This window comes from Coloeus monedula (assembly GCF_965178545.1).
Source record: "Coloeus monedula genome assembly, chromosome: 2".
Taxonomy (NCBI): Eukaryota; Metazoa; Chordata; class Aves; order Passeriformes; family Corvidae; genus Coloeus; species Coloeus monedula.
The window spans coordinates 18,653,986-18,672,333 of record NC_138782.1 but is presented as its reverse complement, the minus strand read 5'-3'; the positions used below and the strand labels follow the sequence as shown (position 1 = coordinate 18,672,333).

Here is an 18,348-nt window from a genome sequence, read left to right as displayed (position 1 = left end):
TGAGTTCTAAGCCCCATCTCTCTGGGCTGCCTGTGTGGAGCCAGATTTCTGGGGAAAGCTGCCATTTCCTCCGAAGACCCTTTTTCTTGTTTGGCCCTACAGAGTTTCGTGCATTTTCAGCTTCGCTGGCAATAAACTGAAATAGGTGTAATACACTCCCTAGTGCTGGAGTATGAGGAGGTATCTATCCCCCCAAACTGTACTGATTATAAAATCAATTCTTCTAATGATGTAGCTTCGTCTGTTGGATCTGGTTGTTATCAGTCCCAATTCTGCAGAGTAATCATGTGCTTTTTCAGATTAGAGAGACCGATTTAAAACCATTACACGGACAATTAATTTGATGCAACCAAACTCTCCACAGACTTTCATCTGGATTGCTGGCTTTATGGTACTAAAGCACCAATAGAAATAAAATCCCCTTTGCTTCTGTCTGCCTTGAGGAAATTTGCATTTTATTTTTTCCCAAGCCTGCACGGATTTATTTGAGAACATGGTTTCATGCCCTTTGGAGAAGACAGGAAGGCACAGCATTGGCACCTCCTGATAATCTCCCTCAAAGACTGATGTAGATACACTACCTGGCTCTAAGTGTGGAGTCGCTATCAGTGTTCAGTTGGTTAAATGGGTATTCCACTTACTTAGTAAGGCCAGCACAACATGTGTGTGTATCTTCAGCAAAGTAAAGAGATGATGAGAAGAGTCAGTCCTTGATTTCATTTCTGAAACGTCAATATCTGCTAAGAGATATTACCCTGTAACTCCCTAGTGTTCAATAAATCATGGTAGGGAGACAAGTTTTTCATGTTCACAAGGAAAAGTGACAGGAGAAAGTGTCAACTATCTATTTTTAAAAGGTCAAAAGTCTCTAATATTTTTAAGAAAAATGGCTTTTCCTTTGTAACCTGTTTAAATCAATGTAGTAGCATTTTGCTGTCACTTTAGAGGGAAGTTTTCAGAAGTAGATTTCAGACCGTCTTGTTTCTGATCAGGCTGAAGAAATAAGAGCCACTCCATCCATGACAGAGAGACAGAGGAGACGGAGGTAGCCAGGTGTTTAATTTTTCAGTTCAGACACTTCTCAGGCTGGTCCTGTGGGGGCTCACCCAGTGAATGCTGGGCAGGATTGCCTGGGCGACACCACATTGCTGCTGTTTACTTCTGAAGCTTGACATAAATTGTGGCATCCGTCAAACCACTAAGTGAAACTGACCTGGAAAATTGCTCTGAAGGGTATTTATATTTAGAGAAAGGGGGGGAAATAGGCATTGTTGGCCTTTTTTTCCCTTCTCTTTTCCCTTAAATGAACACAATGCTGTTGATTTGTCGCAGTACAGAGAGCACAGTGAGGCCGGCTGCTCTGGGAATCAGTACCTTAAACCTCCAGTATCACTGCTGATTGCAGGTACCTATAGAGTGAAAGAGAAGCATTCATAGCAATCCACAGGATAGCTATGCCACAAAAAAGCTGTACCAAAGGCTAAGGATAATGGGTCAAAAGACCCAATTATAATGTATCACAGGAAATATAAGGTGAACAGATCAAGTGTATAGCTGTTACAGTGGGGATTCTGTAACATGATGTATCAAAAAAGGAGGCTGTGGAAAAGAAATATATATGGACGGATTCTTGATAGCTGTTTCAGAGATGTTTATTTCTCCAGACGCATGGCCGGGGCTCTGCCCAGGAACTGTTCCAGTCACGGACCAAGGGTCCTTCTGCCCGCGCAGGGAACACAAACCAACCCATGGGAACGAGGCTGAGCAGGGGCAGGGAAACCCCGTGCCTGTGCCCTCAGGGCCCCTCTGCCAGGGCTCCATGGCAGGGGGGAGGTACCCCGACATTTCACTCGTTTATTTTTAATAAAAGGAGATGTAAAACTTAACATTGGAAACAGCAAGGACAGTTTCAAAACAAAACAAGCCACCCTCCTGAGTCTTTGAATGTCCATACACATTCTCCAGAATATCTTAAGGCTGACAGGAGGGAGACAGAACTCTCTGAGCATGCTTTGTGGGGAAACTGAGGCAGGAGAGGGTTTAATTTCTTCTCTCCCCCTTTTCATCCCCCACTCAGCATTGGAAAGGGATTTTTGGGGAAACAATTGGCAAAGGCATGGTTTTGTGAGGGAAACCATGGATGAAAAAAATGGATTTGGAATACACTGGGGGTAATAGGATATAGGATAAAAGGGAAAGGTGGGATTAGGAAAGGGAGACTGTAGGGGGGCTTGTAATGGAGATATTGTCTAACATGACTACAATTTTTTGCATATATACTGCCTTTTACAGAAACACCATCAGGCCCAGTGACCTCCGCTGCCTGCAATCCCTTTCTACCTTGTACAATTTTGAATTCCACCACCTCTCCATCTCCCAAGCTTGGGATATATTTTTCAGGGTTATTCTTTTTAACAGCAGTTCTATGAACGAATATGTCTTCTTGGTTGTCACATCTCATTATGAATCCATAATTTTGTTTAAAAGTATACCATTTTACTATTCCTAAAACCTTAGCTACAGTGATCTTTTCCTTTTTCCAAGTGGCTGCTGTTTTCTGTCTCACTGCATCTTTGCTCTCTCTTTCGGTCACTCCCGTGTTGGAATTGTCGGGGCTGCTCGTGCCTGCGCGCTCTTCCCGGGGTCGCGTTTGGGGCTGCGCGGGCCGGGCCGGGCCGCGCCGCTCAGTTCTCCGTGCGTTGCCTCCTCTGGTCGCAGCTTCGCTGCCGCTGCCAGGTGCTGCACCCACGTCTCGGCCGGGCCCCCGAGCGACGACTCCCCCGCGCTCCGCTCCAGCGCGCGTCTCAGCTGGGCACGGCTCTGCTCCGCCGCCATCGCCGCCCGCTGCCGCCCCTTTCGGCCGGGCGTTCCCGGGGCTCGCTCCACCACGCGCTGCGCGGGGCCGTGTGGGCACCGCCGGGTCCCGCCGCTCCCGCCGCGCCTCGCTCCGCCACCGACACTGCGGCTCGCATGGCTCCGCCCGCACGCGGGAACTGCCTCGCTGCTGCTCGCAGAGCGCTCGGCGCACGTGGCCTGGGCCGCACGGTCCCTGCGCCAGGCTTCCCTTCGCCAGGACACAGCTGACATTGCTCAACAGTCTCGGTAATTAAATAATATTCACGAAAATATTCTTCCATTGGCATATATTTTGACTCAAATATCAACTGTGTCCAAACGGTGTTCCAAAAGTCTTTGGTAAGAGTTAAATCTCAAGAAGCATAGAAAAAGTTCTTAAACAACCATGCCGGGAAGTGTTTCAGTTCCTTTTGAGCTTGAATTAAGCTAAAATTTACAAATTGTTGTTCAAGAATCTTTTTAAGATAAATGTCCATATGCGGCTCTGAGGCTCTGAGAGCCAAGGGTCTTCCCACAGTTCCTCCATAGTTTAGAGATGGAACAGCAAAACAAAAACAAGAAGAGGAATCCAGAGTTTCTAGGGTTTACTCACACAAATCAGTCGCTTAGGGATCGGGCATCGTTCTGCCCGCATTCTCCACTATTGTTACAGTGGGGATACTGTAACACGATGTATCAAACAAGGAGGCTGTGGAAAAGAAATATGTATGGACTGATTCTTGATAGATGTTTCAGAGATGTTTATTTCTCCAGCCGCATGGCCGGGGCTCTGCCCAGGAACTGCTCAATCACAGGACCCGAAGGTCCTTCTGCCCGCGCAGGGAACACAAACCAACCCATGGGAACGAGGCTGAGCAGGGGCAGGGAAACCCCGTGTCTGTGCCCTCAGGGCCCCTCTGCCAGGGCTCCATGGCAGGGGGGAGGTACCCTGACATATAGCCTGTGTAGGTACCTGCTCTGGAAGGGAATTTAAGGAAGGCTGCAGGAGTTTACAGGGATTGAGTCGCCACCAGGACCAGAGAGTAGGGCCGTGTGACTGGAGAGGCGGAAATCCCTCCTTCACACCATCTGTGGGCAAGGTGCACACACCAAGCAAGGACCAGAGAAGCCTATACAGACAGGGCAATCCCCTCTGCTAGTCCACCACAGGGAGAAGAAATGCAGAAATCCATAAATCTCACATTTACTGTGGCTGTCACACAGCCAAGCTCACCAGGTGGGCAGCAGTTTCTCTATGTCATTCCTGCTGCTGGAATTACAAGGTCTTTGTGCTCAAAATCACACAACCCTGGGCATTGTGTGAGGGGCTAATGCTGGTCTAAGCTGCTCTTCTGCCTTGTGCATGCTCTGCTCTTCTTTTGACACAAGTTGCCACTTACTGATCTGTGTTAACCTTCTGTGTCTGTATAAAGGCACACATACATAAACACACTTTTTTTTAAAAAAACGGACATATTTCCAAGCAGGGAAAGAAATTACCCTATACCTTATGCCTGTGTGCTCTGCTCTGATCCTGAAAGGAATTGCTATCATAAAAGATATCAATTTCCAGTATATTATTATTTTGAAATATGACACCACTTGGCTTCAAGATCATTAGTTTGTGAGTTTAATAGAGTCTTGTTTTTTCTGTAAGACTTTGGTTAGTCTAAGAGACTTTTCCTTTAGTGGACTACAAAGAAACTGCCAGGAACTCTAAGTCCCTTGCTAACAGAATTGTTTAAAAGGCCATTTCAATGTATCTTGATTTTTACGGGTCACGCTCTGAGTACAGCTGGTTTGAAGAGGAATCCTTCCCAAGCATCACACTGGGCTCTGCCACAGATGTCATGAAGATGCATCCCCGGCTGTGCCTGAGGGCAGATTTGCAGGCAGATTAAACAATTTTCCATCTCTCTCCCTTCTAACACAAGCTCTGACTGTCACATGTGGAAGTGATACACTGCAGTCAGTTGCTGTGGAATGGGTAATAACGATTCCAGTTTGCTGCTTTAGTGGCAAATTAGAGGAATTCCCTTAATCATGTGATGTCACATCTTAGCATCCTACATTCTCTTTGCAGAAAAATAAAAACAGTTGTCCTTTGTAAAATGTGTTTACTGAATGCTTTTTCATCTTTTAGTCTGTATTTGAGTAAACAATTTATGCTTTCAAGGATCACTGTTGATTTCAGTACAACTCTGCATGCAGTGAACACTAAGCTCAGGCAGATGCCTAAGCACTTTGCAACCACTGGGTGGTTTGGATATTTGGGGTTTTTTAAAAAATTGCCCCTGACTGTTCAGCACACCATCTATTTAAAGGCTTGCCTGTTTCAGAAGTGATGATGGGATTGCCGGCTGGGTTTCCTGCCATAGCTACCAGTAGCACTAATAGTGTCATTCATTCCAAACAAACAACGTAATAAGATTCTCATCTTCTCTCTTGATGACATATAATCAGATATGCATTATGAGCAATCATCTGTTTGTGTGTATTTATACTGTAAGACAAATCACTTGCACAAACACTAGCCAGCAATGCCTTTTTCTCTTTGTAGCTTCTGCCTCAGGTATTATTTGCTCTCCTCTACAGAGGATCTGAGTCTGCTGAGTTGATTGTTTGATGTGAGCAGCAGTGGTTTGCACTTTTAATGTAATGGATACCTGTATCCAAGATAGTGTTGTTTGGGATTTCCAGGGGCAGGTGTGCACTTTTTGCCAGGTATGAATAAATAGTTCGCACTAATTAGGCAGCCAAACCCCAGCTTAGTGCTGCCTGTTGTTCACAGTGTGTGACTGATCTCCTAAACAGAATGGTTTTATTTTATTTATCCTTCTTGCCTGAATGACAGCCCTGTCAGGTTTATGTGCAGCCCAAAACTGGGATTCATCTGCAGAGAACAGTGGTGGGTAAGGTGATACCTTGAGAGGCCACCTAAAAACAGAGAGTAGACAAAGTAAGGGAATAAAAGTAGGTGTTTATTTGAAGGGCCTTCAAAGGTACACCCTGGGGAGCCAGAGGCTACTCTCAAAATGGACGCAAGATGGACGACAGGTCATGAGTTCTTCAGACTTTTATAAGTTTGGTTCATTTGCATATCAGGGTTAATTCTCCAGTTAAAGCTTCAGTTAATGATGTAATTTCCCTGAGCTTGCTTCCCCCTTTAGAGGCTTTTGGTTTATACTTTTGGGCCTAGGACGGTCTGAGTGTCCCTGGAGAGCAGGCCTGGAGAGGCTTTGTTATGTCTACCTATCACGAGAGAGCAGAAATTAACAGGCTACAGGAAGCTTCAGAGTTACACACTAGGCAGTACAGGGTTTGAAAAATATGCAAGTTAAAACCTAAGGCATCAAGGTCATCACAGGTTTTCCTGGAGAGAGTATAGCAGAGGATGTAGTTCATTGCAGGGGACAGAGGGTCTTTTCCCTTACCGCTGCAATCCCCTGAACCCAGAGGATGAAGCCCAGCACCAGAAGGGTTACTGCCTTCTGCCACTGAGAAGTTTCCTTTTTGTTGCTTTTACTGATCTTGAGATGTTCATAACCTCAGCAGCTGCAGCAGTGGTTTGCTTCAACTGGAAGACAAAAAGTCATTGTAAATGGACATATTTTTATATGTCCATATTTTCATTACCTGTTTAAAAAAAAGACTGTGGCCTTTGTACCTGTGAATTTCCCATGTCTCTGAAAGGCCACTCACACAAGCGTTAATTCTGTTTAAAACATAATCTCTAAAAAACTTACTATTTTAAAAACCTAATCTTGCAAAAACAGTTTAGAGATTTCTATCTTCCTCTCTTCATTCTTTTCCTTCACCATGCATTCTCCAAGCCTTCCAGAGTGCCATGGCCTCCTTGTGCCCTACCTTAATCAGATCCATATCTTCCATTTCTTGAATCGAAACAAAGCCAATAACCTACCACACTCCTAGGAAGCCAAAACAGTCTTCTGATGCAGAAGCATTCATTTTTAAGCAATCCATTAAAAAAGCTGTGTCATCCAAGTTGTTCCAAAGTTAGATAGCAGATTGGATCATAAAAAATTATTACCCTCAGCAGCACTATCTGCTGGGTGAGGTCACTACTGTATTACGGTTTCTTAATAACCTTTTTTTCCCTGTATAAGGCCAACAAATCTATGGCATTTTTTCCCTGAACTTCTTGGTGGCATGAAGTGTCTTCTGGCTAAATGTATTTGTTGGTATTAAATGTGCCACTTTTTCTGAAGATTTTCTTTCTTCTAGACTACTGATTTTTAGATTGTGGGGAGTGGCAAATATGCATCTGACCACCAAAACAAGAACAAGGAAAACCAAACCAAGCCTTAAGAGTGTGAGATGCCTCCCATGTTGTTGAATCATCGAGACTGTAGTTAGGGAAGTGAATTTTATACTGTCAAATACCTCATAGTAGAGAGTGTTTGCTTCTATTCTATTCTATTCTATTCTGTTCTATTCTTCTGGATATTTCTACTTACAATTATTTTTAAAGAAAATAGGAAGTTAATATAAAGTCTTTGAAGCACCCCTTGCAAGGGCTGTATCTCCCACGGCATGAAGGAATCCCTGCCTCAGTTGAAACATTTTGCTGCCACTGAAAATTAATAAAGAGGAACACACTCACATGTGAGCTGGTGGTTCAGCACTGCTAAACAAACCCAGTTCTCAGTGCACCCTGCCAAGCACCTATTGTCAGTCCTCATGTACTTTTATTTTCTTATTCTCCAGTCAGTTTAGAGCTCCTGGAGCAGAGCGGAGCTGGATTTCTTCCATAAAAAAAACTTGAGGAAACAGGAGGGAAGACTTCTTATTAAACTGAAAAATATTAAACCACTAAGGCATTTTTTTAAAAACTGAAAAGGTCAGCTGAAAAACATATCTTCTTTTGCAAAGTTTTTGTTTGTCTTAAATGGGCAGCTAATCTGTCAGATATGGTTCATCTCTCACGGAAGAGAATGGAATACATTTATATTCCTCAGATTAATTGTTGTGATTATTTTTTGACTGTGCACCTGACATTATAATCTCTTGTTTTACCTCAGGCCTGTTTGAATCTATTTGCAACCATCATCATTTCAAAAGAACGAGATATCCAGGAACAAGTGTCATCCAGTTTGCAATCTGTTTCTCCAAGGTTTCATTCCAAATATGTGCACAGTTACCTGATGACTAAAATGCAGTAGACCATAACACTATCACTGAATTACAGCTGTATTACAAACTTTACTTCCTACAGCTGACCTCAGCCTGGGAAAATAACATTTTGGCACCATTTCCAAAAAAAGTGATAGCAGGGAACCTTTTGGCATGGCTGTCTTTACCTCGACCTTCCTGGTCAGTGCCAGCATCAGGGATGTGATTGGGACAGGTGATACTGCAGTAATGCCCGCTTGATTCACCAGGAGAACTCCTGAGCTCTAAATTACACCAGAGCCTGAGCCCTGTCTTTGCCATCCCACAGATTAAGGAACCAAAGAAATATGTGCTCTGGACATATTTCCATGCATTCTGGTGGTTCTGGTGATTCTGGTGATTCTGGTGAGATGCATTTCTGGTGTGGTGATAGCAGTAAACTGGGCTTTTATATTCTGTAGCTCTCTGGCTGTAAGTGGGCATTAACTGTTTACAGACCATGTCAAAACAGGGTTTGCTCCAAGGTGTGGAAGACTTCTTCATTCCTATGGTCTCCAGCTGCTGTTAACAAGGGTGCATCTTCTGGTGGCTTAATTTTAATCTCTGTACTTCCCATTAGGTCAAGACAGCAGTGTCCTGTTGCTGAAGTTGTGTCATGTTTCTTGGGAACTTTTTAGCTGTCTTTGTTTTCAGTCACCTTCACCCCCTCTTTTCTTCACTGAGTTAAAAGGTTTCATTAAATTTCTATCAGCAATTAGTAATGTCAGAGGTCCAGAAGCCCATAATGGATAGACCCTGACTTCTAATGCACAGGGAATGGTGACAGCAGGATGTGCAGGGCTGCTGCTGCAGATGCAAACTCCAGCCTCAGATGTCTGTTCCTGATTCTTGTTGTTGCTTGCCACAGCAGTACTCATCAGTGTTTCTGTTTTCTTATCTGATATCCAACTTGTTTTTAAAACTCATCAGTAATTGGAGAAGTTCCTTGTGAATTTTTCACTTGTCCATTTCCTGCTTCACCATGACTTGAAATATCTTGACTTCTAAATTATTTTTCAGAGAGATCTCACAGAATGATGCCTTGGAGGTCATAGAAGCAAATGTGTTTTCCAACCTTCCCAAACTACATGAAATGTAAGTAATGAGCAATCTAAATGCAAAGGAGACAATTATAAAGATTCATTATAGGCAAGTATCAAAGGTTTTGCAGTTTGGTTCAGGTAAGCACTGAAGAATTTGTAGCAATATAGGAGCATTTGAAATCTCCCTTTGTCTTTTCCATCTTCTTATCTAGCTGCCCATTTCTTTACTTGCTCAGCCTAAAATTTATTCTCAGATCACTGCCAGGATCAAAAGGTGGTAGGGTCTGCCAGTCTATGGCAGGCTGCTCCCTGAAATCATGCAGACCATCTGCTGCCAAAAAGAAAATCTCAGCATATTGTTCCACAATGTCATGGGACAAACAAAATTTTAAGATCAATATACTGACATATTTTTTTCCTGATGTTTCGTTTCCTCTTTGCAGAAGAATTGAGAAAGCCAACAACCTCGTGTACATTGATAAAGATGCCTTCCAACACCTTCCAAGCCTCAGATATTTGTAAGATCTTTGGTTCTTTACAAGTCCTAGAGTCATTTTGAATTACACGCTTCTGTATCTGTCCAGCTGTTGCTGAGCACTTTTGGTGATAAAACAGGGTAATGGCCTCTCCTCACTACCAGTTGCACATTGTCAATCCACATTTTCATGCCTGCACAGTCCTCAGAAAAGCTGAAGATAAGAACTTCCACGGAGGACTCCCACACACGTTTCTTGAGCCTTTCTAAGCAACAGGTTGAAATGAGTGATGAGGAGCTGGACCTTCCTTATGTGTCTAGAAACAAGTTTAGGCTGAAATTCCTCCTGGGAGCTTAAGGACAAAAAAAATCTCTCCTCTGTCTTTGCTATGGTGCTGCCTTCTGTTATATGTCACATACATGGTGTTGTTAAGCATTCAAATTACTTTTTCTTTAGCAAAGGTAGCATTATAGGCATGGTCTTCACAAATGTTTGATGTGAGATGATTAGATCCCCAAAATACAAACATATTGATGTATGGTACGGCTTTATTTCCTCAGCCAGCCTCATCAAGAATGTCATATGCACCATAATGGTCATAGCTTATACAGCTCAAATGGTGCCCTTTGATGAGCAGGATGCCAATTTATTCACCCAGCAGGATCCCAGCTTAACTTTTGTATGTCTGCCCACCTGAGCACATAACCCCCATCTGATTTTCCTGACTGACACAAGAAACCTTATTCATGCAAGACGTCTTTTCCTTACTCATCCAAGAAGCCTGGTCACGATTTCTACATTTCAGTACATAAAAGTAAGCATTTCATTGTCTAGTTAGATATTTCTTAAATACATGATGAAATCAGGTCAGTGGTCTGATAAGTAGCTCCCAGTAAGCCAAGGAGTGTTTAAAGTCTCTGAAAATCATTAGTATCTGACAGTTTCTGGGCTCAAAAATGCCAAGGGGCATTGCTTTGAATTTTTACTTTAAGATTTGAGATTTAAGACTTGGACTTTAGGAGATACGGTGTATTTAGCGCTGCAGAAGACATTACAGTTAAGCCCTCATTGAACTGGAATATGTGGCTAGATTTGGAGTAGGGTTTTTGCTCTTGCCAGTATTTTGACTGATTCCCACTTTATCAAATTCATCAGGCACCTTGGTAAACTTTAACTTTTGTGTTTGCATAACTAGAACAGGTTTTCTCTTGACAGTAGGGAAATAAAGCTTCAAGTTTGCATTGTCATGAGGAGAAATCACGTGCCTTTTTCAGCCCATTTCAAGCCTGAGTCATTCAGCAGTGGCTGAATGGGCTTTGAGTAGCTCTGGCCACCTAAGAACAAAACCACAGCACTTATTTATCCCATGTAAAATCCCCAGAACAAGCTACCATGGGGACTACAGTTGTCAGATGTACAGATGGGTAGAAAGAATGAGAGCACATTTATCTCACATGAAATTTAAGAAGAAATGTGAACGCACTAAAGAACACACTAATTTCAGTGTGATTGTTTAATGATTGTTTAGATATGGGACACAGAAATCATTGGTAAAGGTAAATTCACACTTTAAATATCTGAAATAGTGAAAGCTTTTCAGTTGGCACTAGTGGATGTTGCCTCTTCTGAACATTTGTCATTCCACACTCCCATACATGTTGACTCAAACATTTGGGGTTTCTACCTGTATAAAAATTCAGCAGCAATACCATGACCTATAGAAGCAACAGATTAAAAATACAGATGATTGCTTGTCTACCTGACCATTCCCTTCTCCTCTTCAGCTAGTTTTTCTTGCTAGCTGATATCAGAGGAAAATGCATTTTGGAGCTTTTTTAAGGTTTTTTCTCTTGTGAGCAAGGAGGGCTAGAAGAGACTCTCCAGCTACTGCATCCTATTTCTTTCTGGATCCACTTCATATATCCCATTAATTAAGTGCTTTATTGACATTCTTGATTCTCTTCACTGTTCCCTGCTTTCTTGTTTTTTCCAGGAGAGGCTTTTCCAGAAACTCAATGCTTTGGTGACTAGAAGATTTCCTCTAGTTTTATTCACGGCCACTTAATCCACATTCATTCCTGTGCCAAAGCTTTCCTCTGAGTTATGTTCATAAAATCCACCTGTGGTGTTTACCACTAATGGATTTATGCTGCATCCCCTCTGTGCCTTCATTTTAGGAGATAAAACCCCCCAGTCTTGCATGACTATAGACCATACAAAAGGTGCAGGTTTCGTGGCTCAGAGCTTATGAACAGATGGATGTGGGGTTTGTGCTGCTGACAAGGGTTGAGGAAGATGTGCTGGGGGTAAAAATCAGCGCAATATTGTTGGCTTCAGTGGAGCTACATCATTTCCCAACACAGGGAGCAGGAGCAGGACACAAAGTTATTGTTGGGGACTTCCTACGTCCAATGAGCCAGGCGTGATGCTGAGTTACATCATGCTCAGATCATCTCTCCACATACAGACACACCTTTGTGTTCTGTTCTGGCACATTCCTGTAGGAAAGATGCCATTTTCTCTATCCCCTGGTTTCACTGAGTGGTGCTTGCCCTTTGGGAAGCTGAAAAGGCAGAAAGCTTTGCTATTTGAAAGGGTAGGGTAGTTAATTTAATGAGAAAGCAGAAACCTTGATGGAAAGCTGTAAAACAGCATCTGGTGAAGGTAACCCAGTTCTCATATTCACCTTCGTCTTGATGCCTGACACAAGGAAGAGGCAATATTGAAAATATAAGGCGAGATGTCGAGGAGGTTAATAAATTGATAGTTTTTCAGTTCAGTTAGGGGGGGTCTTGTGGTGGTTGTTCAGGGTTTTTTATACAATACAGAGGCAAAAAGTTGTAAACATGTGGGACTATAGTTTAAAATAATTCATAAAAGGGCAAAGCATCTGTGTGGAGCAGCTATTGCAGAAATGATAAAAATTTTAAGGCCATGAAAGGAAACTTGTAAAACCTGGAAACCTGTAAACCTGTACATCACTGCCTAATTTTCACATTAATTGCTGTAAGTTAGGAAGGAATAGCACATGATTTCATCAATATCTTGTCACATAACAGGTTAGGTGGTTCTGTCCGACTGTGTGAGGAGGTACAGAGAGACCAAGCTGCAACCAGCATCTCAAAGCATGAGGACTTGGGTACCTGCCCCTTCCTGGAATATTGTGGTTCTTCTGAAGTTCCCAGCTATGGGGACAGTCTGGCAGGGTACAAGACACATGCTCTGATTCCTTGCACAGTTTTGTGGCTGTAGCAAAACTGTAAAAACACAATTCAGAAAATCTTTCAGAAAAACATATATTTGCTGGTGGTTTTCATTTAGAAAACACAGAGAAAAAAAATTAATCAGTCTCAATGTCCAAAATTGAGCCCAGCTACTACAGCCCACTACTTTAATGACTTTTGCAACACATTGTTGGCAAGGCTTTCTCTCTGTTCCTACAAAAACAGCTGTATAGCCACTTGGTCTTGTTTATGGGCAGGCAAGAAGCTCTAGCTAGCCTTGTCAGTCCCCTCATCAGCTTCATGGGTTCATTACAGCCACCAGCTCTTGAATATTAATATGCTTTTTTTATTATCTCTGTCAACTTGGGTACAAACACATTTCTTGCTCAGCCCACTCCCTTCATCTCCCAGCATCATCGTTACCAGTATGGCAAAAAAACAAAGGAGAGGAAAATGCTGAGAAAACACAGTGCTCAATAGCCTAAACCTTCTAGAAACAGGCAACCTTAACTTTCTCACCAGTCTTTTAGAAGCACTGAAGAGAATTGCTAATTGGTCTTCTTGGGTATATGCCAGAGAGACAGCCTGCTTCAAAATGGTGACTTACTGACCTTTTCATGGGTACAAGATTATTTATCTGGCTCTCATTAAGAAGACCTGTGCCATAGTCTGTTTAATATTGTAGTGATGGTTTTTCAAACCCATTTTCTTTCCAAAATTAGTTCTTATATGCAATCTGTGTCCTTTGGTTCATTTTTGGAGGGGTGTTGATGTCCTGCATTAAGCAATCTTCAGTTTACAATACAACGATTTAAATGTAACACTCCTTCCAGGTCAGCTTTTAGGGCATACAGCTGAATTGTTGGATGGGAGGGGAAATATAGGCACCAAAACCATGTGTTTTGCTTGCAAAAGGAACAAAGCCCAACTCCAAAGTCTTGGACCTGCCTGGTCCTTCCTAAACCTAAATCTGTATTTGCTGCAGGTGCAGCAAATTCCACAGAATTACTGACCCTTTGCTTGGAGAAGACTCTTCAATAAAAAGAAGTGATGCTCCACTCTTTCCTTTGGCATGGCAGCCTCATGGTTAAAGACCTTTCCCCAGGAGTAGGGGCTGCAGATTTAAGAAGCCTGAGATACATGAATCAGAGGAATGTCTCGCCGGAATCAGGCTCACACTCACCATAAAGTAACCAGTGTGATTAAGGGACACAAAGATAATGCTTCCTGAGTGGTGTTGTATTTATCTCTGCCTACCTTGAGTTTGCAATTTAGCAAATACCCACAGTAAATTGATGAGGTAAACTGCGTTTCCAGATTTGTCAGAAGAGCTCCTACAATTTGGCACAAAAAAAGAGCAGATGTGTTGCTATATCTGGAGATAAGCAGCCAGAATCTTCCAGGAATTAGTTTTTGAATGATCTTTTTTTTTTTTCCTCTGCTGATTGTAGTGCTCTGTTTTCTTAAGTGTTGACTCCAGTAAGCCTTTTCAGAAAGACAATTAATGTCTTGGAAAGCAGCCATCAGCCATCTGAAAAAAAAACAGGTTCTCACCAAGCTGTTTAAGCATGGCAAGGGGGGATTCAGTTATAACACAGATTAAAGAGGACATTTGTTTAAAGTGAGGGTACTAAGGATGTATACATTGTATGGTAAATATATTGACAAAGCTGTCCTGCAGGAAAGATATTCAGTAAATTGGATTTTCTACATTCTAAAAAGATTATCCACTTAAAGGCCTCTGGAGATTTGCTGGTTGAATAAAAAGAGAGGGAAGATCTAGGCTGCAGTCTAGCTAAATATTTTTTCAGTTCTTTTTCTGCATTTAATTAAAAGAACATCCTCTCCTGCTCCTAATCACCATTCTGTGCCTATGTGCAATCGGTGCCTTGTGCCACCTGTAGATTTACTTCGGTATGTAATGATTTGTCAAAGATGCTTTCCTCTTCATCTCATGCTGCTCAGTTGCCACCAGTGAAAATTGAGCCCTGAACACTTCGGAATTACTGGAAAGATCAGAACTAACCCAAGGCATTGGGGAAGTTTTTTCTCACATGTACAGTGAAAGCCCTGATAACCAATGTGGAATTTTGATATGCTGGGAGTAAGCTGCCCTTGGGAGCAGTGTTTGAATAGCATGCATTAGAGTCCTCTCACCTCTCATTGCTGCACCATGAGGACTGAGATTTTCTCAGGAAAGGACTAGGAAAGGAAAAGCTTCTTATGTTTTCTCTGCTCTGCAGTAGCCACGCACTACTTGGCAGCAGTCTCCTCCTTCATTTTCCTACTAAGGGAAATGTATGCCATAATTTGTGTTTAAAAGGGGCTTTGTAAAAAAGGATTGCGTGAATTTTTAGTGTATGACTCATTTAAAATTAAAGGCAGCCTTCAACTAAAACCCTGTACATCTCCAGTAATTTAGAGAGTGTATTTTAAAATATTATAAGGGGGAGTTACAGGTTCTTCTCTCATTGCTTCTAATTTTTTTTCAGCAAACTCCTTTTACAAAGTGTAAGTGCAGAAATATTTTAAGTAACAAGGGCCTTGTGGTAATCCACCTGCTTCATTAATCATGCCTTCTATTTAACTATCTGTAATAGTTTTTCAAAGGCATATTTGTGGAGCTTTCATGGTGACAGCTGTTATTTTTAAGTTAATGCAAAGTCAGACCACTCTGACTCTTGAGACGAAACAGTCATGACATTTCAGCAACTTTCTTTTCAACAAATTGGCTTCTTGAATATTCACTAATACTACTTTAATTTTTCCCTGCATATGAAGTATTGCTTTCTGTTATAAGATGAGACAGATCAAAGTTGGCCTTTCAGCATCTGAAGATACCCAGATACCATCTCAGGGAGCTCAGAGCAGTACTTATGCAAGTGAATGACTGTTTTATGGACTTATGTGTCACCCAGAGTTCTCAAATGTAGGATTTGGTTGTCACATGGAGGCGTTCAGTTTCAGTTCAAATTATGAAACCTGAAAGACTGCAACTCTCCTGAAATAATCTAGGTTCATAAAAAAACATCATATGAACAATGTTACCTTTTTCCAGTCTCAACCAGTCCTTTGATCACAATTCAACTCTTCAGGAATGATTCAGTAAAAAAAATAAATAAATAAAGTTGCATCTAATAATAAAAGAATATTGTTCTGTCTAAGTGCCATGATAAAAAATAATGTCCATATCCTATGTTCCTTAAGAAACCAACAGTCTCAGTGAAAGGTTACTTTCTCTACCATCTCATATATTAAAAACACAAAGATATAATCAAACTTTCAAGAATCCAAATTTTCTCTTTGTTTGGTGGGGTAAGCATGAGATTTTTCGGTGTCTGGGAAAAACTCCCAAATGGTCAGAGCCCAGTCCAGTCCAGCTCCTCCCTCCAGCACTCAGCCCTCCTTCCAGCCATCAGCAGCCACCAGTCATCTCCTGCTGCATGGCAACATCACATTTGCCCTGTCCTTGCTACCGCTCTGGGTAACAAATTTTGACAAAATTAGACATGGTCCATCTCTGTGGATACCTGTGACCTCACTGGCTGTGAGTACAGGGTTGTCCTTCAGAATCAGCAGGTCCAGCCATGTGTTCCATGGACAGGAACCACAGTGCAGAGGCCAGTGGTGGTCGGTGCAGTGGGAGGGTGGAGGCATCTAAGGACAGAGGCTCAGGTCCATTTCCAGTTGCAAAGACTGCTGAAATGTTCCCGTGGTTTTGGCTCCTCACTATCAAAGGTGCTAGGGAGTAAAATGTCCTCATTCTCTCCTAATTTCATCAATGAATGTTAATTTCCCATGGAATTAATGTATCCTGTATTAGAGCAAAAGGGTAAAATTGTGGTGAGATTATACTTTTGTCTTAAAACAGCTGTTATGAAAATAATTATCCCATGTCAGTGCAGCTGATTTCTTAGAATGTTGTTGGGAAATTAATATGGATAATTTCCTGAGATCATCAGGTAGGACTGTGTAATCATCCAAGGTAGGGTTTCTCTCTTTACCTCTGTGGGGCAGAATTCAGCTTGTACTTTGGACAAAGACCTTTTTAAATTACAAGGTCAAGTTTTTTACTGGCAAGCTCCACTTCTGTGGCTAAACTGCCTTTTGTGACAACCATTTTAAGTCCAATGTTCTTTCTTCTTTGTTAATTACTGCTTTCTTTCCCAGGGCAGAGTAAATAATCTTCATCTTCTCTTCCCCTTAGGTTAATATCAAACACTGGCCTTCGGTTTTTACCCGCTGTCCACAAGATTCACTCTTTCCAGAAAGTTTTGCTGTAAGTTTGAACGTTTGCTTGTCACTTTTTGGAAGTTCCCTTTGAGTGTTCTGCTCCAGCAAAACCTTTCAAGACATGATTCCCCTTGTGTTCATTAATTAGCTCCACAGTGGCATGTTGATTGCAATTTTGCAGTCATTGATGCTAATGTGGCTCAGAAGGTCTCAGTTGTCTCCAGGTTTCCCTTCTACAAAACGTTGAAACTTCACTTTACAGACCACTCTTCCTTTAACTGCACTGTCAGCACGTGTCTGGGTGGGGCAGGGGACAGATAACAGCCTTTGACTCCTCTTTCAGAAGCTGAAATCCAAACCAGGATGGTGGCAGTGGAAATTTGTTGCCACCTGGCGACATTTTTCTGGCCTGCGTGGGAAGAGTCAGTGATCTCAGAGCTGTGTTCCATCTGAAGTGGCCACATCATAGAGGAAAAAAGAAAAAAGACCAAAAAAACGCAAACTCAGGGAATTATCTACCATAACCTCTTTTGTTTTCCCCTGGCAGTAAAACTATCCAGAGAATGAAAATGTTTTCCTATGGAAAATTCCAGTGCCAACAAGGAAAAAAATATTTGTGCAAAATTTTGTGTGAAAATAGGCTGTTAATTTCCTAAAGCACTTCTTCTGTAGAAAAAATGCATATCAGAAAAACTTGATTTCTTTTTCACTGAAAAATATTTTGACATACATTTCTCAATCAGTTCTTAGAATAACTGAAAACGTTCTTTTGGACAAGATTTATTGTTAATAAACGCACAAAATTCTGCATCTTCAGATCTTTGATTGGAAGATTTCAACCTGCAGAAACTTTAGTCGTGCAATTATCTTAGTAATAGACATTAATATGAATAAAAATGCATATAAAGCACAGAGAGGGATGCCTGAATATGGTATACACACATGTAAGAAAAGAACTAAATTTCAGGAATACATTTGACATATGTAATTCTGAGAACTTCACTTTGCTGCTCCTCGAAACCATCATGGAAATGCAACACCTGTGTCGCTACAGAGACTTTGACCTGTACACCTTTGTGTTTATCATCAGTCTTAACTAGACTGGAATTACTGTGTCCTGTACCGGCAGGAGGTTTTAATTTTTTAGGTGCAACTCCTCACTTCCCTGTAAGAATAAATAGACCTTGATACTGACTGAGTCCCAAACTAGACCTCACTTCAAACCTTGGTTCCTCTGAGGTCAATAATAAAATTCCCTTTGGCTTCAGTTGTGCCAATATTTGAGTGCCAAAGACAGGCCTTGATGTTTATAAAGGGCACATCTGTAGCAGAGGGATACAGTTCACGTGCATGGGTGCCATGTTC

General features: G+C 41.9%; 1 protein-coding gene across 1 annotated transcript in view; it reads left to right on the top strand.

Annotated features, from left to right (window-relative positions):
• Positions 1-18,348, top strand: part of FSHR (follicle stimulating hormone receptor) — a gene marked incomplete at both ends in the record, with an annotated part of 81,738 nt that overhangs the window by 46,357 nt on the left and 17,033 nt on the right. Inside the window, 3 exons of the mRNA XM_082303099.1 lie at positions 9,028-9,102; positions 9,494-9,568; positions 16,958-17,029. Coding sequence (XP_082159225.1) covers positions 9,028-9,102; positions 9,494-9,568; positions 16,958-17,029 — 222 coding nt within the window. The remainder of the gene's footprint in view (positions 1-9,027; positions 9,103-9,493; positions 9,569-16,957; positions 17,030-18,348) is intronic.